At 48.2% G+C, this 25,351-nt stretch overlaps 1 protein-coding gene across 18 annotated transcripts in view; it reads right to left on the bottom strand.

Annotated features, from left to right (window-relative positions):
- Positions 1–425: 425 nt before the first annotated feature.
- Positions 426–25,351, bottom strand: part of LOC126961761 (lymphokine-activated killer T-cell-originated protein kinase) — a 394,985-nt gene continuing 370,059 nt past the window's right edge. For 8 of the 18 annotated variants that reach the window (XM_050802441.1, XM_050802435.1, XM_050802445.1 and 5 more), the window contains exons 2-10: positions 17,610–17,653; positions 13,278–13,403; positions 11,724–11,872; positions 8,821–8,991; positions 7,384–7,795; positions 6,751–6,855; positions 2,259–2,488; positions 899–1,074; positions 426–679 (exon numbers count right to left, since the gene is read on the bottom strand). In XM_050802441.1, coding sequence (XP_050658398.1) covers positions 670–679; positions 899–1,074; positions 2,259–2,488; positions 6,751–6,855; positions 7,384–7,795; positions 8,821–8,991; positions 11,724–11,872; positions 13,278–13,371 — 1,347 coding nt within the window. In that variant the 5' untranslated portion in view covers positions 13,372–13,403; positions 17,610–17,653 and the 3' untranslated portion in view covers positions 426–669. Of the gene's footprint in view, positions 680–898; positions 1,075–2,258; positions 2,489–6,750; positions 6,856–7,383; positions 7,796–8,820; positions 8,992–11,723; positions 11,873–13,277; positions 13,404–13,952; positions 14,145–17,609; positions 17,658–19,303; positions 19,308–19,653; positions 19,658–22,315; positions 22,345–23,498; positions 23,503–25,351 lie in introns of those variants that run through there. The other 10 variants (XM_050802430.1, XM_050802431.1, XM_050802433.1 and 7 more) reach the window with 7 other exon arrangements.

The following is a 25,351-nucleotide window of genomic DNA, read 5'->3' as shown; positions in this document are numbered from 1 at the left end:
TTTTTGTATTTTTTAGTAGAGATGGGGTTTCACCGTATTACCCAGGATGGTCTCGATCTCCTGACCTCATGATCCGCCCGTCTCGGCCTCCCAAAGTGCTGGGGTTACAGGCTTGAGCCACCGCGCCCGGCCGACAGTTTTATAATAGAACAGAAAAGCTTCAGTTTTCAGGAATATATTTTAGTCGGCTTGTTGAAACACATCTCTCTTCCTGAAAGCAAGCAATTCTTGAAGTGGATCAACCTTGTCATCATATCCCTTTTATTCTCCACCGTATGACAGTCCCTGTAGCATCTTAGCCACTGCTTTTTTGTTTTTACTTATTTTCCACCCCAACCCCCCCACCCCACCGCCCACCCCCAGTAGCAAAATGAAGGCATGCCGGGAAGCAGCAACTCAACATAAAAAGAGGACCCTCCATGCACTCAGCTCACAAGACAGTTTTATTGAATTAGTTGCATGCAGGAGCAGTTCTGTTCTTCCCATGAGCAGCAGATTCGAGTGTTATCGTGCAGGATCCAGAGCGGGGAGTGGCTGGGCGAAGTTGGGGGCCTGGAGGCTGGGGCCTGGTCACTTGGTGACATGCAGAGCTCTCTCTGGGGGGCTGCAGCTCATCTCGGGGGAGGTGGACTCAGATGCCCCCGTAGGTCCAAAAGCAACATTTACATCTCACTTCTCCCTGAAATAAAAAAGAGTTATCCACCAAATAAAACATCCTCCAAAGGAAAAATAAAATTCCCAGTAACTTCCTGGCTTTGTTCTTGGGCTCTGGCTCCAGGTGGAGTCATTCCCACCAGGCTATGGAGTCTGCACTTCGTCTGGTTTTTTGTTTTTGTTTTTTTGGCTCCCAGAGACTCACTGGGCCCTGCAGGCTGGCAGGAAAGGCCCGCCTGCTCACCTTTGCTTTTTGCGGTATTCCTGCAGCGCTTTCTCCACCACAGTCTCCATAAATTTAGGGTTCTTCCTGGAGACCTCTACAGGGACCGTCACAGTGATGGGATCAGAGTCAAAGAGCTTCACGACCACCTCAGTGACACCGGAAGGAACACCTGAGTCAGAAGTGTGGGAAGCCACCTAAATTGAACAAAAGAAAAGAGCTGAAACACTGTGGTCAAAATGTGTGCATTTTGCAACAGAAGTCAGGCTTCTGATAGGAAAGTCCTCCCGCTCCTCTGAGAAAACCCAGAGCGCTGACCCCAGTGCTTCTTACGCATCTAGACATCACTACAGCTCAGTGGACAAGTGAGCTGGTTCCCAGACACTCATGTGTTGGGGCAAATGCCATCTGCAAATGACCAGCCCAGGGAGCACCCCAAAGAATAAAAGTGGTTTCCAAACATTTGCTCTGGGCAGCCATTGACTAGAGTAGATGTCTACTCTAGAGTAGGTCAGACTAGAGTAGAAAAGGAATCCAGGGGACCTGGAGGGAAGAAAGAAAAGAAAAAGAAGGGTGCCCAGTACTAGAAATAAGTGTTTTTTATTTGATTTTTTTATTTTATATTTTATTTTGGTTTTTTCTTTTGGTTTGTTTGTTTGTTTTAAGAGACAGAGTCTCACTCTTCACCCAGGCTGGAGTGCCATGGTGTGATCACAGCTCACCGCAGCCTCCACCTCTGGGCTCAGGCAATCCTCCCACCTCAGCCTCCTGAATAGCTGGGACTACAAGTGTGTGCCACCACACCTGGCTGATTTTTGTATTTTTTGTAGAGAGGGAATCTTGCTATGTTGCCCAGACTGGTCTCAAATTCCTAGCCTCAAGTAATCCTCTTGCCTCGGCCTCCCAAAGTGCTGGGATTGCAGGCATGAGCCACCATATCTGGCCGAGAGAGAAGTTTTTATCACTGGCAGAGAATGATGTACTAATTCACAAGCCATTTTACATGCCAGAGGGCAGCCATGTAGCTTTGAGGAAAGAACAGAGGCTTCTGGTTTATTCATAGGTCTGTGCACCAAAACAAAAACAACAACAAAATACAGGCTTGGCAGTCAGGCAGTCAGGTTCGAACACCCACCCAAGTCACCCATCAGCTATCACACCTTGGACCTGGGCCAAGCTGTGGAACCTCTCTTAATTTGCTCCTCTGTAAAATAGAGTTATATTTTCCCTGAGTGGGTGATGAGGCTTCAAGGCAACAAGGGCACCTAACGTTTTCTATTTCCTGCCGTGTGAGAAATGCTTGGTCAAAAGCACACGTGCCCCTGCTCCCGATCACAGCTCAGGGTCCCCAACCACAGCATGTGGCTGGGACACAGCTCACCGTGGTGACCCGCAGATAGTACTGGTCTTCGCCTTGCGTGAGGTTTGCCAGCTGGGACACCCAGTTAAACTGCTCGTTCAGCTGCTCCAGCAAGGAGGAGGTGTTGAGCATCTTCCACTGGTAGGACTGCAGCAGCTCGTTGTATTTCCTGGTCAACCTCTCAGCGACCTGGAGGGACTCACTGAGCTCCCGCCGCAGCTGAGCCTGGGCGGGGTTGTTGGCCGAACAGTCTGCCCAGAGATGGAAGAAATGAAAGGCAGAGGTGTGAAGGAAAGGCTACAAAGGGATAGAAGCATGAATGAATGGAAGTCAGGACATGCAGCCGGGAACAAAAGCAGTGCTTCCCTAAGGGAAGGGCCACAAACTGGAATTGTCCACAACAAAATAAAGGTTTTGCCTCAGACTATGAATCTAGATGCTGCTTCCATCATCCAGAAAGTCTTTTGGGTTTTTTGTTTTTGTTTTTGTTTTTTTGAGACAGAGTTTTGCTCTGTTGCCTAGGCTGGAGTACAGTGGCGAGATCTTGGCTCACTGCAGCCTCGACTTCCCACACTCAGGCTATCCTCCAACCTCAGCCTCCTGAGTAGCTGGGGCTATAGGCACATGCCACCATGCCCAGTTAATTTTTGCATTTTTTGTAGAGATGGGGTTTCTCTATGTTTCCCAGGCTGGTCTCAAACTCCTGGGCTCAACCAATCTGCCGAAAGTGCTGGGATTACAGGTGTGAGCCACCACGCCCAGCCTGAGAAGCCTTGCTCTGGAAAAATATGTCAACTGACCTAAACAGTGTGCTTCATGACATCATTGATTTATCTTTGGGTGCCAGACCTTTATCTCTTTGGTGACAAACTGTGTTGACCACACTTCCAAAAGCACTGATCTCAAGTTCTCCATGTTCTCAGATCTGGAGTGGCTCTCACTGCCCTAGTCCCTCCCAGGAATCATTTCCAAAGAGGAGGAATATTACTCACAGCTGCCATTTGTGTGGTACCACCTGTGTCCCAGACACCACAGAAAGTTCTCTCTGGATATCCTTTTTCCCTAAGAATTGGATCTGTTCTGACTTAAGGATTAGCACTCCTATTTGACCAATAATGAAACTGAGGCCCACAGAAGTAGTAATAAGTAGCTTACCTACAGCCATAGAAGAAATGATCTCTGGGCCCAGGATCGAACCAGGGTCTTCAGCTCCAAAGCCTGGGCTCTTCCTACCCTGGGTCTGTGGTTCTGGACAATCCTCTAAGCTTGTCTTTTTTTTTTTTTTTTTTTTTTTTTTTTTTTTTGAGATAGTTTCACTCTTGTTGCCCAGGCTGGAGTGCAATGGCATGACCTGGCTCACTGCAACCTCCACCTCCCGGGTTCAAGCAATTCTCCTGCCTCAGCCTCCAGAGTAGCTGGGATTACAGGTGCCTGCCACCACCCCCGGGTGATTTTTTTGTATTTTTAGGAGAGACGAGGTTTCACCATGTTGGCTAGGCTGGTCTCAAACTCCTGACCTCAGGGGACCCGCCCACCTCGGCCTCTCAAAGCGCTGGGATTACAGGCATGAGCCAATGCACCCAGTCCAAGTTTGTCTTTTGAGCATGTCTGCAGAGGTGGCAGTTCCGGTGCCAAGAGTTCATGCAGCTGACACACTGGCACCTGGTGGCCAGGGGTCCTTGCCCGCCCACCTGCCCGCCCATGGCTGGTCACTGAGTTCATCAAGAGGGCAGGGAAAAGAGAATTCATTCCTCTTGGCCCTGAGCTGCAGGTTGCCAGATTCATTAAGAGCTGGAAACTGCCCACTAGCTCTTAAAACTACTATTTTTCTCCCCCGAAGTTATTTCAAAAATATCCAGAGGCAGGTATATCAGATGTGAGTTAGGGGAAGGGAGATTGTGCCTATGCTTTAGGATGATGACTGCAATTATTTATAGTAAAATAAAATGTTAGGTGGGGAAAGAAACAGAATTACTAACAAGATGCCAGGTTGAAAATAAACATGTAATGAATAATCTTCACTATTTTACCAAAAAATAATTTAAAAATAAAAAAAAATCAGCCAGGCGTGGTGGCTCACACCTGTAATCCCAGCACTTTGGGAGGCTGAGGCAGGCTGATCACTTGAGGTCACGAGTTTGAGACCAGCCTGGCCAATATGGTGAAACCCTGTCTCTATTAAAAATACAAAAATTAGCCAGGCGTGGTGGCGCACACCTGTAATCCCAGCTACTCAGGAGGCTGGGGCAGGAGAATCGCTTGAACCCAGGAAGCAGAGGTTGCAGTGAGTGAAGACTGTGCTGCCGCATTCCAGCCTGGGTGATAGAGTGAGACTCTGTCTTAAAAATAAATAAATAAATAAAATAAAATAAGAAAAATCCTTGAGAGCCGAGGATTAGTCTAGAATAGAGGTTCTCTACTGGGGTGACGCTGTCGCCCAGGGAGATTTAGTAAGTTCTGAAGTTAGTTGTCACAACGAAGGGAAGGGAGCTGCTGCCCTCTAGTGGGTAGAGGCCAGGAGTGCTGCCAAACACCCGTGACTGCTCAGGACAGGCCCCCACGACAAAGAATGACCTGGCCCAAAATGTGGGCACTGCTCACACCTGTAATCCCAGCACTCTGGGAGGCCGAGGTAGGAGGCTCACTTGAGCCCAGGAGTTGGAGACCAGCTTGGGCAACATAGCAAGACCCCATCTCTACTAAAAATAAAAAAATTAGCCAAGCATGGTGGCGCACCCGTGTAGTCTGTTACTCAGGAGGCTGAGGCAGGTGGATCAGGCTGCAGCCACTGGGTGATAGAGAGACACCCTGTCTCAAAAAAAAAAAAAAAAAAAAAAAAAAAATCAATAGCACTGAAATTGAGAAATCCTGATCTAGAGGTCCCAGGCAGTACATGCTTATATGGTTGCAAGCACCTTAAATAACAGTAGGCAGTCCTCTTCAGTATGGACTATTTAGCTCAGCTTACAGAATTACTCTTACCAATAATCCTCTAAGAATCTATCTCAGGCCAGGCACGGTGGCTCACACCTGTAATCCCAGAACTTTGGGAGGCTGAGGCGGGCAGATTACTTGAGGTCAGGAATTCAAGACCAGCCTGGCCAGCAAAGTGAAACCCTGTCTCTACTAAAAATACAAAAATTAGCTAGGTGTGGTGGTGCACACCTGCACTCCCAGCTACTGGGGAGGCTGAGGCAGGAGAATCACTTGAACCCAGGAGGCAGAGGTTGCAGTGAGCCAAGATAGAACCACTGTACTCCAGCTATAATCAATGACTGGTAAGACTGGCACCAGCTGCACTCTCAGCTGTAATCAATGACGATTAAGATTGGCGCCAGACCTGAGCCCAGCCTGCAACAACAGAGTAAAAATCAGCACAAGAGGTCCAACCTGGGCCCAGGCATCTGGACATCTTTTCTTCAGGCCCTAACGTGACTAACTTTCTTGTGGTGAGGTACCATGTAATTGATGCCACTCTATGATATTTTTATAGAAAAAACCCCAAGGCCTGGTTGTGCACTCATCTGCAGCGACTTACACTTCAGCCTCTTAAAGCACGACTGTTTATTTTGCAGTGGCTTCTAAAATTACAGGAGTGAGGCTAGGAATGTTTAACTAGACCCTGGCGGCCTGCCATGGGAAACTCAAACTAAGCATTAAGTAAGAGCAAAGCCACCAGACCGATGAGCTGTTTACAAGGGGAAACAATTAACTCTTTCTGAGTATGAACTGCTGTGTACTAGGAACTAGTCCGAACACTGTCACAGCTGTTATCTCTAAGTGGAAAGAAGTTAACCCATAAAGAGAGCTGATGAAACGGAGGGAGACAGTTGAAGGGAAATATTCCCTTTGCCTAGGGGACCAACCAGCCAACCAAAGGGACTGTTGCTTGGATTCCCAGGTACTGAGATCTGTGACTTCTGTGGCCAGAGGCTGCGAGGGGCCCTGGGAGAGAACACAGTGCCCTAAGATTGAAGCCCAGCTCACCCATGTCGGGGTCAATCTTGGATAAGTTATTAACCTTTTTACGGCTCAGTTTCCTCAGAGGGTCATTCTGAGGAAATGTATGTCGAGTGTTTAGAACAGTGCCTGGCCTCTGGTCAGTTTTGTTAAACAAAATACATACTGTCTGCAATTTCATAATCTGCAGAGGAAAATGAAGATGCCTACAATGCTTGGCACTTGGGAACAGAATCACTGGGGAGTCCCAGGGGGATGACTTTTTTCGACAAGCTTTTTTCAACACGGGCCCGATGGGGTGGAGGGCACTTTTACATCTCTATCGACGTCTCACCGACTTCAGGGACAGCCTCGCATCATCCTCTCATTCTAAGATGAGGAACCCAAGCCGCGTGAAGCTCAGGACCTGCCCCAGGTCACAGCTCAAAGGCGGCAGAGCTGGAATCCAAACGCTTATCTGTCTGACACCATAAAGGCAGTACCAGTGAGGCCCCAGTGACCCCAGGACAAAAGGTATAGGAAGGGGCAGCTTGTGGTCTGGACCCCGACTCACCCACAGACAAGATCTCCCGGCACTTGTCACACTGGTCCTTCATCCGCAGGCAGCCCGTGGAGTTGTGGCGGATCTCCCGGCACACAGTCCGGTCGTCGTCACCTTCTGGGGACACACGAGGGAAGAAGAGTCAGTCATCCAGCCATGCAGAGATGGAACCCACTGATTCCTATTGTTATTTTTATTTATTTTTTATTTAGAGACAGAGTCTCACTCTGTTGCCCAGGCTGGAGTGCAATGGTGCAATCATAGATCACTGCAGCCTCCAACTTCTAGGCTCAGGTGACTCTCTTGCCCCAGCCTCCCAAGTAGCTGGGACTACAGGTGTGCACTACCACACTCGGTTAATTTTTTTAAGTTTTTATTTTTGTAGAGAGAGGATCTCACTGTCTTGGCCAGGCTGGTCTCAAATTCCTGGCCTCAAGTGATCCTCCCGCCTTGGCCGCCCAAAGTGCTGGCATCACAGGCATGAGCCACCATGCCCAGCTCACTTTTCTTCCTCTTTAAATAAGGATAATATCACCCTTGTGATATTGCTGGGGAAAAATCGAGATGACACCCACTGAGCCCTCGGCATGGTTCTCAGCATCTAACGGGTTACTCAAAAGGCCGTGAGCTTCCACCCCTTCTCACCTCGTATGAATTCCGTGGGCGGGTGCTGGAAGGCCGGGCTGTGGAAGTGGATGTCCATGGCCTGCTGAGCCTCGTGTATCATCTCAAGGAAGGGCTGGAACATGGCATGGAAGTTCAGGGGCTCATAGGGAGAAAAGGGCATCAAGCTGCGGACGATGCGGGACTTGGGAAAGAAGAAGTGAGGCCTCCGGTGGGGCAGGCTGAAGGGCAGGAAGTGGTAGGAGTCCTGGGGCTCCCGGGCGAAGAACCTGTCCTGGAAGAGCTCGTCCATGATGCTGGATGCGCGGCTGAAGCGGTCCTGCATGACATCCATCATGTGTGTCTGCTGCCGGTCGTTCTCCAGCAGGGAGTCTATGCGGTCGCCGTTTATCCAGAAGTAGAAGGGTGAGCTCTGGTTCAGGAACTCCTCGAGCTGGGACAGCCAGCATGGGCACAATTAGGAGAAGCTCACCAAGGCCATGGCCTTCTGGCCTCCCACTCCCTCGGGAGCCAGGCCAGGCCCTGCCCATGGCTGTAACAGTCACACAGCAAGTGACCAACAGCCCAGCGGGACCAGCCCCCAGCACCCCAACTGTCAGGTCCACGCCCTTTCCTTTTACCTCCCTCCATGGGGGACAGTTTTGAGACACCTGGGAGGCCATAAGAGTCACAAGGCCCAACATTTCAGGTTCATCCACGGTCATCTTTGGCCACCAATGATATCCACCCCCTGCTCAGCTAAGGGCCAACTGATGTGACTTCAGGGACTGGAGCAATTCACTGAGTCCCAATCAAAAAAGCCCTGCAGCAGAGGACAGGAGCAATACTAATACACTAAAAAAATCTTACATTGGCTGGGCACAGTGGCACACATCTGTAATCCCAACAATTTGGGAGGCTGAGGTCGGAGGATTACTTGAGCTTAGGAGTTTGAGACCAGCCGGGGCAACTTGGCCAAACCCCATGTTTACAAAAAAAATACAAAACTTAGCTGGGTATGGTGGTGTGTGCCTCTGGTCCCAGCTACTTAGGAGGCTGAGGTGGGAGGATCACCTGAACCCAGGAGGTCAAAGCTGCAGTGAAACATGATCACACCACTGCACCCTAGCCTGGGTGACAGAGTGAGACCCTGTCTCAAAAAAAAAAAAAAAAAAAAAAATTCTTAAATCCTTCCACATAAGTGGACACAGGGCTCTGCCATCCCATAAAGCGGTTATGTCATCCAGCTAAGCACTGCTGCATGAGTTTTCTAAGAGAAGGTAGATACCTGGCCTACATCCTTTTGATGACTCCACTCTCACTACTCATGCCAGACATCACCAATGGAGCATGGCACTCTGGGACCCAATGCAGCCAGCCAATACTAATCAATTGCATCTGGCATGTGGAATGAAGCATATTTCACTAGGCTCCCGTCCTTCCCCACTCAGCCTTGGCCACTGATGTGTCCCTTTTCACCTGGCGGCCAACCAGGCCCGAGCCACTTCTGCAGACACGTGCGTAGAACTTCATGCAGGTCTGTTTCAGGCAGGGCTTACACTCTTCCCAGAGGGCCATCATGGTCTCATTGCACACTCCTGGGAACTCCTTCAGCTTTGTCTCTGATTCCCTGGTCTCATTTAGGGCATCCTACAGGAAGACACGAGGCTGGCTGAGCCACACAGAGACCACAGGCTCACACACTCAAGGAGGTGCTGGGTGCCAGGCCCTCTGCCCAGGGCAGGCCTTCCCACAGGATGGCCACCCAGCATGCAAGTGTGCACCCCTGCTCCAGTTCAGGCTTCCCTTCATTCACCCACCTGGAATCCCCTTCCCACCGGCTTGAAGAATCCACTCACCCTTTAAGATCCAACTGTTCCCTAACTCCTAGAAGCTTCCCAGCTCCTGGAACCCATGTGGACAGCACCTCTCTCTGATTTAGTGCGCTGATCATCTACTCAGTGACTACCCTCTCACTGAAGCCTCATTTTCTATTCTCTGCTTCTGGTATTTAAATTTCATCTTCCAAAGCAGGCTGCAGACTCCCTGAATCTTATCTTTCTATTGCAACCATGCCCCCTGGCATGCAAAGGGAATGGCAGGCTTTCAACACCAAAGCCACACCAGCTGTCAAAATTCTCTGATGGGTCCTTGCCATTTGACCCAATAATTCTCTAAGAATCTATCTCAGGCCAGGTGCAGCGGCTCACACCTGTAATCCCAGCACTTTGGGAGGCCAAGGCGGGCATATTACTTGAGGTCAGAAGTTCGAGACCAGCCTGGCCAACATGGTGAAACCCCGTCTCTACTAAAAATACAAAAATTAGCTGGTGTGGTGGTGCGCACCTGCACTCCCAGCTACTTGGGATGCTGAGGCAGGAGAATCGCTTGAACCCGCAAGGCGGAGGTTGCAGTGAACCGAGATCAAACCACTACACTCCAGCCTGGGTGACAGAGCGAGACTCTATCTCAAAAAACAAAACAAAACGAAACAAAGACTCTATCTCAAAGGAATCCCCTGACAAAGAAAAAGATGCTTAAAAATATTCGGTACAGTATTAACTTATGGCAAAAAAAATAAAATCAGAATCACTCAGATGCTTAAAAGAGACAGGTTAAACAAACTGTGGTTCCTACAAAGAGTAAATGGTACATCATTACAAAGGATGTTTATAGTCCATTTTGAATATTATCATATGTACTGTTTATGTGAAAAATTCATAATTTTGTGCATAGCCACTGTCAAAAAAGCACAGAGGAAAAGAATAGGAAGAAATAGATCAAATGTTAACAGTGACTTGTCCTTGGGCAAAAGGATTATGGAAAAACTTTTCCTCTTCTACTTTTCTATATTAAAGTCTCTATAAATAAGTGTGTTAGTCTTCAAAAAAAAATTAGCCTATCCACACCCCAGAGTTACGTGAGGTCTTTGTCCTGCTCCATCATCCCCTGTTCCCTGCTGGGCAAAGACAGCCCACCTCCCTCTGAGCCAAGACACAAGTGCCACCCATGCTGCCTACTTCCTTTCCTTCTGGCTCACCTACTCCTCAACTAAGAAGTAGCTCTTAGTTGTAGCTCTTTGAGACACGCTCTTTTCTCCAAATGTGATGTGCTTTATTATAAAACCAGAATTGTTGAAGGTCAAACTCCAGTGATAACCACAAAAGTGTGAGCATGAGACATGCTCCTTCCCCAGGAGCTATTTGAGGATTCTCACAGAATGGTGAGAACTGGCCTGTTAATCCCAGCACTGTGGGAGGCCAAGGCAGGCAGACCAAGAGGCCAAAGTTAAGAGTTCGAGACCAGCCTGGCCAATATGGTGAAACCCCACCTCTACTAAAAATACAAAAAATTAGCTGGGTGTGGTGGCGCGTGCCTGTAATCCCAGCTACTCAGGATGCTGAGGCGGGGAATCACTTGAACCCTGGAGGTGGAGGTTGCAGTGAGCTGAGATTGTGCCATTGCACTCCAGCCTGGGCAACAGAGCAAGACTCCATCTCAAAAAAAAAAAAAAAAAAGAACGGTGAGAACTGATACTGAGGCCAAGAAAGGGCATGAAGCTTGAAAAAAAGGTAGAGCTGCATCCAGGCCAGCATTCCCTGAAGTGGCTTCCATGGAGCTGTGCTCAAAGCAGCCAGAAAAAAAAAAAAATGAATTCCCTGGTCAATTTGGAAAACTCTGGGTTTCATGGAGTTACACAGGTTTCTTTACTGCACAACTTCTCAGAGCCTTTGAAATGCTTTTAACATGCATGATGGATCATGAAGCTGGCAGGTAGCTACATCTTAGCATCTGAAGTAGGGCGACCGTGAGAGGAGGTTTGTAGGATACTCTTAAGGAGACTTGATTTCTTAAATAAGTTGTTCATTGAATTATAGTGTTTTAGTTTTGTCGAATCATTAAGCACAGGCTAGACCTGCTATATCCACTACTGGGCTTAAGATGTTTCTTCATGAAGTAGTCCAGAACTCTAGGAAGACGTGGGGTGCAGTGTGCCTGCCTTAACCCTAACCGTATCAACCCGACTAGATAAGCTTCCTGAAGGTTGGACACCACCCCCGTCTGGGCCCCCGCCGCCACCCCATCCAGAGCCTGCTTGGAACTACTACGTGGTCAGGGTTTAGAAGCATCTATTGAAATGAATCTGGGCATTAGGCCCTGGGCCAGGCTTATAACAAAACCTGATCCAAGATCTCACTCCCTGATGCTTTCAAAAGCGAATGAACCTTTCCTACTTCTTAACTACAGCCCCAGCATCAGCTGACACAGCCTGGGAGGACTGCGGGTCACCATGGCAACCCAGCAAGGCACCGTGCAGTGACCCCCTCCCTCCTTTCCAGTGGGATGGTCGAGGCAGGGCGGCGTTCGTGGCTTCTCCTGACCTCTTTCTTCTTCTTGGCTTCCTCTAGGTTGCTGAGCAGTGTCTTGCGCTCTTCATTTGTCTTTTCTATGAGAGTCTTTATCTCTTTCACCCCGTTGACAGCATTTTGAATTTCCTTATTGAGGTACTTACTTCCCTGATCAGACATTTCTGCAAGAGAAGTGCAAGAGGTAGCATGAGGCAAGAGGAAGACGTGGCCTCGGGATGTAACCCTGGAATGAGCTGGAATGGCCAGAAAGGCCCGTTCAGTTCAGGGGCTGTCAAGGCTGGGACCCCCACCCCTGCCGGCAGGCAGCAGCATGGCCCCAGCCTTTCCCTGGCACAGGCTCCCATCACAGGCTCCTTGCTGACTACACCCTACTGCTCAGAAATGCAGACCATGGGAGCTGGCACACCCAGAGCTATGCCCAACCACTGCCATGAGCCCCTGGAGAATGAGCCGGGTGCAGAAGAAACTTGTCAAGGAAAAAAAAAAAAAAAAAAAAAAAAAAAACCCAGAAGTGTCAGCTCTGAAGCATCAAAATATAAAATTTGTCATTTTGGACACAAATCTTTCTAGAGTTCAGTTTAACCAGACATGTGTATTTCTTTGTTCCAATGCAGTGCCAGGTGACAGGAATAAGATGAGTAAATAAGGCGTAGCACTGATAACAAATGCAGTGAAACACTGTGTCACGTAAGTGCTACTTCACTGGTATTTATCCCATGCCAAGCACTGCGCCAAACACTTCATGTGCAGTTTACATAATGCTCCAGCCCCCTACCATGCCCACTTCGCAGAGGGAGACATGGGAAGTGTGATATGATAGGTAGGGTCAAAGTGTCAATCAGGTAGGAGGAGTACATTGTGGAGGTCTAACATACAGGTGGTGCTTATAGTTAATAACACCATATTATAACTGGAAATTTGCTAAGAGAGTAGATTTTAAGTCTTCCCACCATCCCACCATACAAAGTGGTCATCATTTCAATGTATGTGCATTTCAAAACATCATGTCATATACCTTAAATACACACAATTTTTATTTGTTAATTGTATCTCAATAAAACGGGGGGTGGGGGAAGTGTCATGAGATCAAGATAGTGGCCCAAAGTCACCCAGCTGAGAAGAGGTGAAACAGACTCACACCCATGTCTGATCTGGGTTTTTAACAATGATCCTGCAGAAGCAGTCAGCTCACAGGAGGGACAAGCTCTGGGCACTCCAAAGGGGAGAGGGATAAGAGCTCCAGTGGTCCAGACACAGCTTCGTGGAGGAGGCCTGGGAGCTGGGCCAAGGGGCCTGGGAAGGGAACAGCTGAATGAAATGCAGCAGCTGAAAGTGCTTGGGAAATGCCTGCAAATGCCGGCAGTCTAATGCACGCAGAGCCTGAACCAGGGGCCTGGGAGCAGAGGCTCAGAGGGGGCCCAGACACAGGCACCCAGACCCAGTGCAAAAGATAAAAACAGTCTGTAACACTGGGGCCTGATAGAGAGGCACTGAGCGGAGTTGGCTACCCTGCCCTCTGACCTCATCACCCTGTGGCCAGAGGAACGTCACGCTTGGTGTACTCACCCTGGAGCTCATTGTCCGAGACCGTCTGGTCCCCCAGGACCTGCCCACTCTCCCAGGTCAGCAGTAGCCCCACAAACAGCAGCAGAGTCTTCATCGTGCCTCCAATTCTGGAGTCCTCGCACGCCTCTGTTTGCAGAGAACAGGAGACCATCATGGGAACAGCTTAGACAGCCTGCTGGCGTCCCGCCCACCTGCCGCCTGCAGCAGCTCCCCAGGGCCTCACTGCCCTCGGCTGTCCCCACAGCAGGCACTGCTGCACTTTTATTCCTGAGGAAATGGGGGAAAGAACCAGACTTGCCAGGGACACCTCAAAGGAAAGCGAAGGCAGGAGGTGCAGAGAGGGAGGGACTGCGGGACAGCAACGCTGAGTGGCCAAAACAAGAACCCTGGCATGGGAGGAGCCAGGCTCTTGTCCAAGCCACATCCTCCCCCGCAATCAGCGAGGCACACAGGCTTTCTGCATCCTGGCCTCCTTGCCCAGAGTGGTATCGATCATGTCAGACACTGAAAATACCCGCCTTAGGTCACGCATCCGTCCCTCCCCATGCCACCTCCACAGAGGGACTGCATCCCACAGACCAGCCACGTCCTCTGCAGTGTGCATCTAAATCTTCACCCCAGCAGACACTCCCCATCCACCACAGCGCTGCAGCCCCCAGGGGGTCTCAGCACCACCTGAACTTGATTTTCAAGAGCCGGAGGCAGCAGCAGCCATTCCTTCACACCGAATCCATCTGCATCCCTAGTGGGAGGCTTGGACCTGGCTGCCTGTGCTTTCAGGGGTGGAAGTAGTGGAAGCCAGGAAGGACAATTCCCTTCAGAGAGTAGAGCGAGTTCGCAGTGGCCCGAGGAGCAACCTTCCCAGAGAAAAGTCCCTTTGGAAGGATGAGTCCTTTTGCTCTGCCAGGCCCTCCACACGGCCCATCCCCTCTAAGCCCACAGCAGGCTGCCCTGCCAGTGTTCCTGCCACCACTGGGCTGGCTGCCCTGAGCCAGGGGGCACAGGCCACAGCCCCGGTCTTACACAATGGACCCTTTCCCAGAAGCTGAGGCTGTTGCATAAAACAGAAACCCCTCCCCCTGCACCCCGCCCCTACCATCTCCCCTCCTAAGAACTGCTTATCTGAGCTCACCCATTTCCCATAACAAAACCAACAGGAAGGTAGGGTTCCCCTTCCTGCAATGGTTCACATCCAAAGCCCGCTCAACTCAGCAGGCCCATCTGGACACTCAGTAGCACATTAACAAGGAGTGCCTCTCACGAGAAGTAATCAGACACACAGAGCCAGGGAGCAGCGTGGGAGAAGAGATGGGGTCAGCGCCTTCCCCACAGACGGGGTGGGTGGTGGAGACCGGGCTCACCAGGAAGGCTGTGGTCTCACGGGCTCTGCCCCAGCTGCCCACTGAGCCCTGAAATGCCTCCAGCAGGAACAGAGCCTTTGTCATGCCGGAGAGAAAAAGCCAGCCAGAAACATCTCGGCCAGGGGCTCCTGAAAGCAACAACTTCTGGAAAAACCCATTCAGAACTAGGTTCTGACCAGAAGACAGGGTATTGGGCCCTGAAGAATGGGGCAGCCAAAGGCAAGATACAGGAAAGGAATTCCAGACTCAGCAGCGGGCATAGAGAGCCTGGGGTCCCTGGTGAGCCATCCAGCTCAGAGCTGGGAAGGGGGTCGTTCTCTCACCCAACCCCTCCACCTTAGCAGTGAGGCTGAAGCCCAGAGAGGGCATGGGACTCCATAGGGCCCACAGCATGCTCATGGTAACCCCAGGATGAGCTCCCAGCCCTCCCGACCCCTAGTCCAGTGTTCTTTCCTTGATTCCAAGTCACTTAAATATCTAAGCCTCAGTTTCTTCATCTGTAAAATGGATCTAATCCACACCTCAGAGAGGAGAATGTGTTCTGTAAACAAGAGGGTCTTATGTAATCATAGTAAATTCTGACTACTTCAAAATTAGACTGAGGTCTGAGGCTGGGCATTGGCAGTGTCTAATCAACATGTCTGGAGAGGGGCAGGAAAACCGAGACAAGCACACAGAGGCCACCTGTGGTCCCCCGGACTGTGTGGCTCTGCTTTGGTGAAATGATTGACCACTTTTTAACATACTTATGAATCACTGCAGGGCTGGTTATAATGTTGGTTCTGAGTCAGAATTGGCTTTTTCAGCCAGTCTGCAGGTGATGTGGATGCTGCTGATCCGAGGAATGTTCTAGAACCATGACTACAGAGCCGACCTCCTTTCCTTTGCTCAGACTCACCTCCCCCCTCATCTCCTCTGCCTCCTGGGAGCCTGGCTGCCAGCTGCTCTGGGTGGAAGAGCCATGTCAAGGCCAAGGCCCTCGAGTCCCCAGCACTCCCACACAGCCTTATTCCCCCTAAGAAGGCTTAAACCACCTGGCCTTGCTCCTTCTACCAGAAAAGGCCAGTTCTGTGGACAAAGGGGCTGTGCAGGTGAAGAGGAGGAGGAGATGGGGTGGGGAGCAGGCTGACTTTGAGAGCAACTCTGCTCCAGGCACACTCTCCTGGGAGCTTTGAACTGAGCAACTTCCCAAAACATTTCCAAGCAGGGCAGGGCTGGAGGCTTAAGAAAATCAATGACCTGGTGGGGCGCAGTGATTCACGCCTGTCATCCCGGCACTTTGGGAGGCCAAGGCAGGCAGATTACTTAAGGAGTTCGAGACCAGCCTGGCTAAGGTGGTGAAACCCTGTCTCTACTAAAAATACAAAAATAAGCCGGGTGTAGCAGCTTGTGTTTGTAGTCCCAGCTACTCAGAGGCTGAGACACGAGAATTGCTTGAATCTGGATGGCGGAGGTTGCAGTGAGCCGAGATCGTGCTACTGCACTCCAGCCTGGGCAACAGAGTGTGATTTGATCTCAGAAATAATAATGATAATAATAATAATAATAGAAAGAAATGAAGAAAGAAGAAAGAAAGAGAAAGAAAGAAAGAAAAAGAGAGAGAGAAAGAAGGAAAGAAAGAAAGAGAAAGAAAGAAAGAAAGAAAGAAAGAAAGAAAGAAAGAAAGAAAGAAAGAAAGAAAAAGAAAGAAAGGAAGAATGAAAGAAAGAGAAAGAAAGAAAATCAATGACCATGAACAGGGAGCTGTGGGGAGGACGGGAAGACAGCGAAGAGGGCAACGGCTGGTGAGGGTTTTAATCCCAAAGCCCCGGCTCCTATCTGCCTCTTCAAATGGAGAAAACTAAACCAAAAGGAAAATAAGAAAAATAGTCACCTGTAATTCATACCACCCAGAGGCAAATGTTAGCACCGTGGTATATTTCCTTCTGTCTTCCATGCAGTTTATACAATCAGATCCTTCACATTCACCATCTTCAAATATTCTTTAACAACATACTTTTGTGGCTATGTAATACTCCACTTTCTCACGGACCCAAGTTTATTTTACTATTCTCACAAGATTGGCCGTTTCAGTTGTGCCCAATGCCCCACTACTATTATAACTTACATTCTCATGGGCATCTTTTTTTTTTTTTTGTATCTGTACTTACCTTTAAATTCCTAACCTCTCCCTTTAAAAAATAAAAATAAAAATCAGCTTCTTTTTCTTTTTTTTTTTTTTTTTTTTTAACTAGGTCCAGAAATTCTGGAAGGTCAGGAGGCTTTGGCTGTAATCCCAATTCTGATACTTATTTGCTGTTTAGTGTTGGCACCAGTCCTAAACCTCTCCAGGTCTCAGATTATCATCTGTAAAATGAAACCGTGGAATCAGAGGTCTGAGGCCTGGTGGAGCTTGTGTGACTTTTCTCTGATGCACCTCAGATGCATTAGGAGGCAGAAAAAGTAGGATTTCGGTGGTTGCAGCATATACTTAAATCCGCAGGCTCATACTTACAGGCACAGTGTCCAGAGAGCTAGAGAACTTAGAAGAAGACTGGATGACTCATGCATGCAAGCCGAGAGCCACAACTGAGAGATCCGCATCTTCGCAGGGGACATGCTGCAGGAAGGAGCTCCGTGCAGGCCAGCTCCGTCACCTGCTAGCCTGGGTCTCCCGCAACGCGGCAGGTCTCCAAGTCTCAGTTTCCCCATCTTTGCGAAAGGATGATCATTATATCCGCTCTATTTATCCCCCACAGAATTGTGGTTGGAGCTCGTGCGCTCAGGCAGCGGTTGCGCCGGGGCCCCTGGTTCAGCTGCCTGGTGATGGGGCTTCGGCCACCTCCCCTCCCTGGCTTCCTGGGCTCCGTCGAAAGCGCAAGGGTTGTGACTGCGAGCTCTGTCATCCCTCTCTGCCTGGCTACCAAACCCTGCCCGCCCCTCCGTCCCGGTGTAGCTCTGCGCAAGGGTAGGGAAGATGGGGACATCTCACCGGTCAGCGGCACCCGGTGCCCGCGCGCTCCTCCTGGCGACGCCGCGTGGTGAGCACTGGGAGGCGCCGTATTTATAGCGGTCGGCTGGCACACACCCCCTTTGGGGCTGGCTGCAAACCTGCATGACTCACGCCCAAAGAATGCCGCGGAACGCAAGGGGAGCTTTCTGGAAGCCGGGAGGTGGGGGCCGGTGCAGCACCGGGCTAGGGGCGCCGGGGGGCGCATCATCACCGCGAATGGCTGTGCTGGCTCCAGGGGAGACCCTGAGGTGCGGCCGCTTGGTGCTCCCGGGAGGGAAGAGCCTGAACTCGCTTGCCCAGCTGGGCGCCCCTCTCACGCGGTTAGCCCGGCCCTCTGTCCCAGTCCAAAACACAGTCTCACAGTTCCCTGGCCCCACTGAACTTAACCTTCACATTACACACGCGCCACTTGGCCCATTTAAATAGTAAAGAGTCAGACATAAAGAGGGTGGGATGGAGAGGGGCCTTGTGCTGGAGAAGAGGGCACAGGAGGTATTGAAACGCCTTCTCCTGGAAACATCACACTGATGAGGTCCCTGGACTGAGCCGCCAGGCCTGGAAGAAACAGAATTGTGTTTAGGAGTGATCAGAGCAGATACGTGGAGAGCCTGAAGGCCTCTCTGGGCTCCTTGATCCACGGAGCTTAAGCAATCATTGTCCCCATCCTCTTGGAACCCAGCCAAGCAGGGTGGGCTTCATGGGTGTGGGACCCTCGCAGATCCACGTTTGGTTTAAGGGGCTACTGTGACAGTCTTGAAATTCTTCATAGTTTTTGAACCAGTGGCCCTGAATTTTTATTTTGCACTGAGCCTTCCCAATTAAGAAATCAGATCTGTGTCCAGAGGGGTTTGCTGGTCTCCAACTGCTGAAGTTCCTTCTGCTGAGAGCAGGGAGAATCCTGTGGCAGCCACCCCAACCCCTGACAAGGAGGGGGAAATCCAGGAACCCTGGAGGTGCAGCTAATTCTTGGGGAAGAAACTGAGCCGTCCATTTTGGAGCCAGGGATGTTTGAGCCCCAGGAGAGAAGTCAAGGGGCTGACAGTTGGGGCAATGGGTCGACAGGGTGGGCACAGGCAGCCCCACTGGGGGTGGCAGACTTTGAAAACCGTGTGAAACAAAGGGGCTTAAAGGAGAGCTGTGTGGTCAGGGGCTGAGTTTTCCCGTTCAGGATCAGGACTATGGAAGCACAACATGGAGGCCCAGCGCCTTGTTTGCCCAATGTCCTAGGGCCGCTAGGACCCCAGCCCTTTTCAGGAGGCAGCCTGGGGGAATCTTCGAGGTCCATGAAAAAGTGGGAGAACCCGGACCAGGTCCATGAAAGCCTGATTACAGTCCTAGGTGTGCCCCGAGACACTGGGTGACCTTGGACCAATCACTTTGCCCCTGGGCCTTGGTTTCTTCCATCTGGACAATGAAGAATCGGGAATGGATCATCTCCATGGCTCCCTGCAACCTAACCTAGTGCCAAACCAAGTATAAGAACATTAGCCCAGAAGAAAAAAACAATGCCCCAGAAGAAGCTTCACTTTATTTTTCTTTAAAAAAAAAAAAAAGGAAGTCTAATTATCAGTAACAGCTACATTTTCTGTGGACAGCGCCTCCTCCTTATCAATGCCTGAGGTTAGCAGAATTGTTTTTGAGCTCGCTCCTTGTAACTTTTCTGTTCTGTAGCTCCCCCAGCATCCGGAACAGGAGGCATAAATCTAGTTATATTTTTAAAAATTAGACTTTGGAGGTCAGTCAGTGAGATCTGCCTTAGCCATCTGAATTAGGGGAAGGGAGGAGAGGAAGAAAGGATTTGGGAGAACATAGCATGATTCACAGATTCACAGTTGATCCCTTGGGAATAACTACTTGATTATTCCCACTACTAATCAAACAAGGTTCAGAAGATCAAACTTTGAGGGAAAAAAAGGGTGAATTTTGAAAGCGCCATAAATGCATCACCAGATGTTTAATATTCTAAGTAGATCATAGAGATTGATTGGTTCAGGACTTGCACGCTGCCTGATTCCTACTCCATCCCCAACATCTGCACCAGGTGGTCATCCTGCCCGTGTTTGAACACCACCAATAACAGGCAGCTCACTACCTTCCGTGCAATCATTTATCTAGTAAAGCTTTTGATAAAGTTGGGGCCTTTTTTGATTGAGTCACAGTCTGGCTCATGTATGGGCCAATCCCGAGCCCAGTTCTGCCCTCTGGAGCCACAGAGAGAAAATCCAGCTTCTCTCTCCCATAGTGCCCCTTCTGATATTTGAAGGCAACTTAGTCTGCTTTTCCCAGTGACCTCCAGGCTTGCAGCTCCTTGCCTTGCCATGGTTTGCAGACTTTTCCCCAGCCCTTTGGCATTCTGGACCTCATCTCTCTTGAAACTCTTGGCCCAGCCCTGGGCCAGCCAATGTCAGCGGGGAGCCTTGGGCCAGCCAATGCCCGGGGGCCTGAGCACACAAAGCAGAGCAGAATCACTCCTTCCCTTGCCCTAAACACTCCAAATAAGCTTTATCAGATGCTGAGTCACTGGGCTGATTCATACAGAATGCATCATCTTCTTGGCAGGTGCTGCTGCTTTATCCTCTGTCTCCCATCATAGCTTTAGCTTGATTTCCTTTATTGGAGAGTCGGGGCCATGGGGAGGGCCAGGGAGCGACATGTAAAGACCCTTGCATTTATCTGTTTATCTCTTTATGCTTTGTGCGCCATCTCTGGCTGCCTGGATGTCTCTGGGGCTGCTTCGCTACGCAGTGTCCTTATTACACATCCCCAACCAGGCTTTGTCTGGCTCAGCACCACGAGCAGCACAGCTCAGCCAACAGTTTGATACAGCTGGAACAAACTAGGAATGGGCAAGAGCAGTATCCTGTGGCCTGTGATTAAGAATCACTCTCAAATTGGCGTGGTGACTCATGCCTGTAATCCCAGAACTTTGGGAGGCTAAGGTGAGAGGATTGCTTGAGCCCAGGAGTTCAAGACCAGCCAGGGCAACGTCGCGAGACCCCGTTTCTACAAAAAATAAAAATAAAAAATTAGCTAAGCATGGTGGTGCACGCCTGCAATCTCAGCTACTCAGGAAGCTGAGATGGAGGATCGCTTGGGCCCATGAGGTCAAGGCTGCAGTGAGCAATGATCGCACCACTGCACTACAGCCTGGGCAGTAAAGTGAGACCCTGTCTCTGAAAAATAAAATAAAATAAAAAGGGAATCACTCTCTAAGGGGAGTGGGGAGGGAGGATGATGAGAGATTGGTCAACCAGTACACAGTTAAAGTCAGATGGGAGGGATAAGTTCTGGTATTCTGTTGCACAGCAGAGTTGACTATAGTTAACAATAATGTATTGTGTATTTCTTTTTATTTAACTTTTATTTTAGGTTCAGGGGTAAACGTGCAGGTTTGTTATAGAGGTAAACTTGTGTCATGAGGGTTCGTTGTACAGATTATTTCCTCACCCAGCTACTAAGCCTAGTGTCCAAAAGGTATTTCTTCTGATTCTCTCCCTCCTCCCACCCTCCACCTTTATCTAGGCCCCAGTGTCTATTGCTCCCCTCTATGTGTCCATGTGTTCTCATCATTCAGCTCCCACTTATAACTGAGAACATGCGGAATGTTGTTTTCTATTCCTGTGCTACTTCACTTAGAATAACAGCCTCCAGCTCCATCCATGTTCCTGCAGAAGACATGATCTCGTTCTTTTTTATGGCTGCATAGCATTCCATGGTGTATATGTACCACATTTTCCTTATCCATCTGCCACTGATGGGCATTTAGGTTGATTCCATGTCTCTGCTATTGAGAATAGCACTGCAATGAACATATGAGTGCATGTGTCTTTATGGCAGAACAATTTATATTCCTATATATACCCAGTAATGAGATTGCTGGGTCAAATGTTAATTCTGTTTTTAGCTCTTTGAGGAATCGCCACACTGCTTTCCCAAATGGTTGAACTAATTTACATTCCCACCAACAGTGTACATTAGCCTTCCCTTTTATCCACAACCTCACCAGCATCTGTTATTTTTTGAATAATGTATTGTATATTTCAACATAGGTAGAAGAGAGAACTTACAATGTTCTTGCCACAAAGAAACATTTGAGATGGATTTGCTAATTACCCTAATTTGATCATTACACAATGTGTATACGTATCAAAACATCACATTGTACCCCACAAATATGTACCATTCTTGTGTCAATTTTATTTTTTTTTAAGACTTAGTAAAAGGCTGGGCACAGTGGCTCACACCTGTAATCCAAACACTTTAGGAGGCCAACGTGGGGGGATCACGAGGTCAAGAGACCATCCTGGCCAACGTGGTGAAACCCCGTCGCTACTAAAAATACAAAAATTAGCTGGGCATGGTGGCGTGCGCCTGTAGTCCCAGATACTTGGGAGGCTGAGGCAGGAGAATCACTTGAACCCGGGATCTGGAGGTTGCAGTGAGCTGAGATCGCGCCACTGCACTCCAGCCTGGCAACAGAGAGACACTCTGTCTCAAAACAACAACAAAAACAAACAAACAAACAAAAAACCTTAGTAAAAAAGAAACACTTTCCAAGCTGTAATTATTTAATGGGTATATACATTTATTTAATCAATTACAGGCCCATGATAAACTGGTGGCTAATAAAATCATATCCAGTGAAATCAGCCCACAGACGATACAGAGGTATTCTGAGTGATTTTCCCCCGACCTCCATAAAGTCCAGAAACTTTCACTCCATCAGTGGGTGTGTCTCATCTTCCCATTCAGGAGCTTCTTGGGGAAAGTTCTGAGGCCAGCCAATCCTGAACTGCTTAGCATGTGCCTACAAGTAGACAAAGGTTGCTTATGCTACCTTCACTATCCCTCATGCTATTGACTGGCTATGTGGTCTGTATTTCACTCCAGAGTTGCTTTACCGTGACCTTTAGCTCCAATTATTAGGTGAGTGATCCCTTAAAAAAAAAATGGTGCCAGATCTGCCTTAAGTCAAACCTGCTTTTTCCACAACTACCCAGATGTCAATTAATAATTATTTTAGACCAATGGTTCTCAGCTACACAATGGCTATACAATGGAATCACCTGGGAGCTTTAAAAATTATCAGTGCCTGAGTCCCACCTCCAGAGGTTATGAATGAATTAACTGTGGGTGGAGCCAGAGCATCAGGATTTTAAAACTCTCCAAGTCATTTTAATGAGCACCTAAAGTCAAGGACCACTTCTGAATTTAACCCATCTTCTCACTGCACCTCTCTGTCATTATTAGAGCATCTGATATGGTTCTCATTTTACAGAAAATGTAAAGGGGTGCAAAGGAATCTTAGCAGGTTTTGTTTACATAGAGCTGAAGTCTGCCTCTTTATAACTTTTTTTTTTGTTTTTTATTTTGTTTTATTTTGTTTTTTGATATGGAGTCTCACCCTGTTGGCCAGCCTGGAGTGCAGTGGCGTGATCTTGGCTCACTGTGACCTCTGCCTCCTGGGATCAAGCGACTCTTGTGCCTTAGCTTACTGAGTAGCTGGGATTACAGGTGTGCGCCACCACGCCCAGCTAATTTTGTATTTTTAATAAAGACAGTGTTTCACCATGTTGGCCAGGCTTGTCTTGAACTCCTGACCTCAAGTGATCTGCCCCTCTTGGACTCCCAAAGTGCTAGGATTACGGGTGTGAGCCACTGCACCCGGCCACCTCCTTATAACTTCTTTGCCCCATATCTTATTTCTAAGGCAATACATAAGTTGACCCCTCCCCCACAAGAAAGCCCTTCAAACATTTGAAAACCAATATTGTATCTCAACTTAAATGTATTTCCTTATAGCATAAGGTCCCTCAACCTCCTCGCATTGAGTGGAGTTGCCAGATAACCTCACTCTCCTCATCCCTGCCCCCAAGGATGCTGCATTTCTTCATTGTCCCTCTGTGTGGCTTTTACACCAAACACGGGAGAACTGTTTTGACTGGCCAGGGGAGAGAGTGGCAGGACACTTTCTACCTGTGATTTGAGAGGTGTCACTCCCTGTGGTCCCAAGGCACTCTCTGCTTCCTTTTGTATTATCTTATAATACATTGTGCTTCTCAGATTGGCTCAAGCTGACTTCTGGGGAGGCTGTACTGCATGCAGAGACAAGGAGGCCACTGGCTCTGGTATTATTCAGAGATTTCGGGGGGAAAGTCAATGTTTGGTGAGTAAACTTCCCTTTCCCTTCCCTTTCTCCCTCTGGCTCTCCATTCCTTTCTTCCCTCCTTCCTCCCTTCCCTTCTCTTCCCTTCCCTTCCTTCCTTTCTCTCTGCCTTATTTTCAATTCCTCGCTAAATCTCCTGCTTCTAAAGTAAAGTGGTTGTCTATTTATATACATACATATACATATATTTATATTTAGAATATATGTGTGCATGTGTGTATATATGTGTGTATGTATATATCTATCTAGATATTGATATCTACTAAATGGATTTTGCCTTTTTATCTTTTCCAAAAAATAAATACAAAATTATATGATACATATTGCTTGGCTATCTACTCTTTTCCACTTAGTAAAATATTATGAACATCCCTCTGAGCTAATGCACAGACAGATCTAACTCATATTTTTAATAGCTATATAATATTCCATGGTGAGGCTGAGCATATGTTCTTCAGCCATTCCCCTTGTCCAAGTTTTTCCTGTCACTCTGAGCACTACCACAATAAACAGCCTTCTGCATGCATCCTAATTTGTTAGAGCCTTTATGGCTCTATATGAGGTAGAGAGTCCCACTGAGACGCCTGGATGAAAGAGAACATGTATTCCTAATGTTCATATATCTTACCTGATGACTTTCCCCAAAAGCTGCTGTGGCTTCCACCCTGTCTGAGAATGTCCATTACCCTATGTTGATCAGGCTGGTGTTGATCCTTTGAATTTTTGCCAATCTTGTGGGTGAAAAATGACATTTTTACCACCTTAATAATCTCTTTGTATATTTTTTGTTTTCAACTATTTATTTTTAAATAAAATTTCCCCTCTGTCACTTGTCTATCCATATTGTTTGCTCATTTTATCAAGTTATTCATCTTTTTTTCTATCAATTTATAGGTGCTCTTTAAATAAATAGAGAAAGTGACCCTTTGTGCGTTGTCAATGTTTTTCCAACCAGATTACCATTTTTTAATCCTTGATTACCAAGGACTTTTTAAACTTTTTATGCAAGTGATTTTTGTTCATCTTTTTCTTTATAGTTTCTAAATCTCATGTCTTGTTTAAGAATGTCTTCTGCTGGCTAGAAGACAGCTATTCTAATTTTCTTCTAACTTTCTATTGCGTCAATTTCTTATTAGATATGTAATCAAAATGGAATTGATATGTTTATGGTGTATGCGTGTAGGACTGTGTGTATGTGTGTAAGACTGTGTGTATGCATGTGTAAGAGAAGGATGAGGTAGGATCTAACTTCATTTTCTTCCAGATGTATAGCCAATTATGTCAACATAATATATCAAATAAATCACCCTAATCACACTGAGTTGAAATACCATTTTTTCACACATAAATTTTCCCAAATAAACTTGGATCTGTATCAGGACTTTCTAGTTTATTCCTCGGATTCCTCTCTTCTTGCATAATATACTGTTCTAATGACATAGCTTTTAAAAATATTATTTTATTTATTTTTGAGACAGGGTGTCACTCTGTCACCCAGGCTGGAGTGCAGTGTCATGATCACGGCTCACTGCAGCTTCGACCTCCCTAGCTCAAG

The sequence above is a fragment of the Macaca thibetana genome, chromosome 8 (genome assembly GCF_024542745.1).
Source record: "Macaca thibetana thibetana isolate TM-01 chromosome 8, ASM2454274v1, whole genome shotgun sequence".
In the NCBI taxonomy this organism is placed as follows: domain Eukaryota; kingdom Metazoa; phylum Chordata; class Mammalia; order Primates; family Cercopithecidae; genus Macaca; species Macaca thibetana.
Note: the sequence above shows the minus strand (reverse complement) of the source record. Positions and strands in the feature narration are given on the sequence as shown.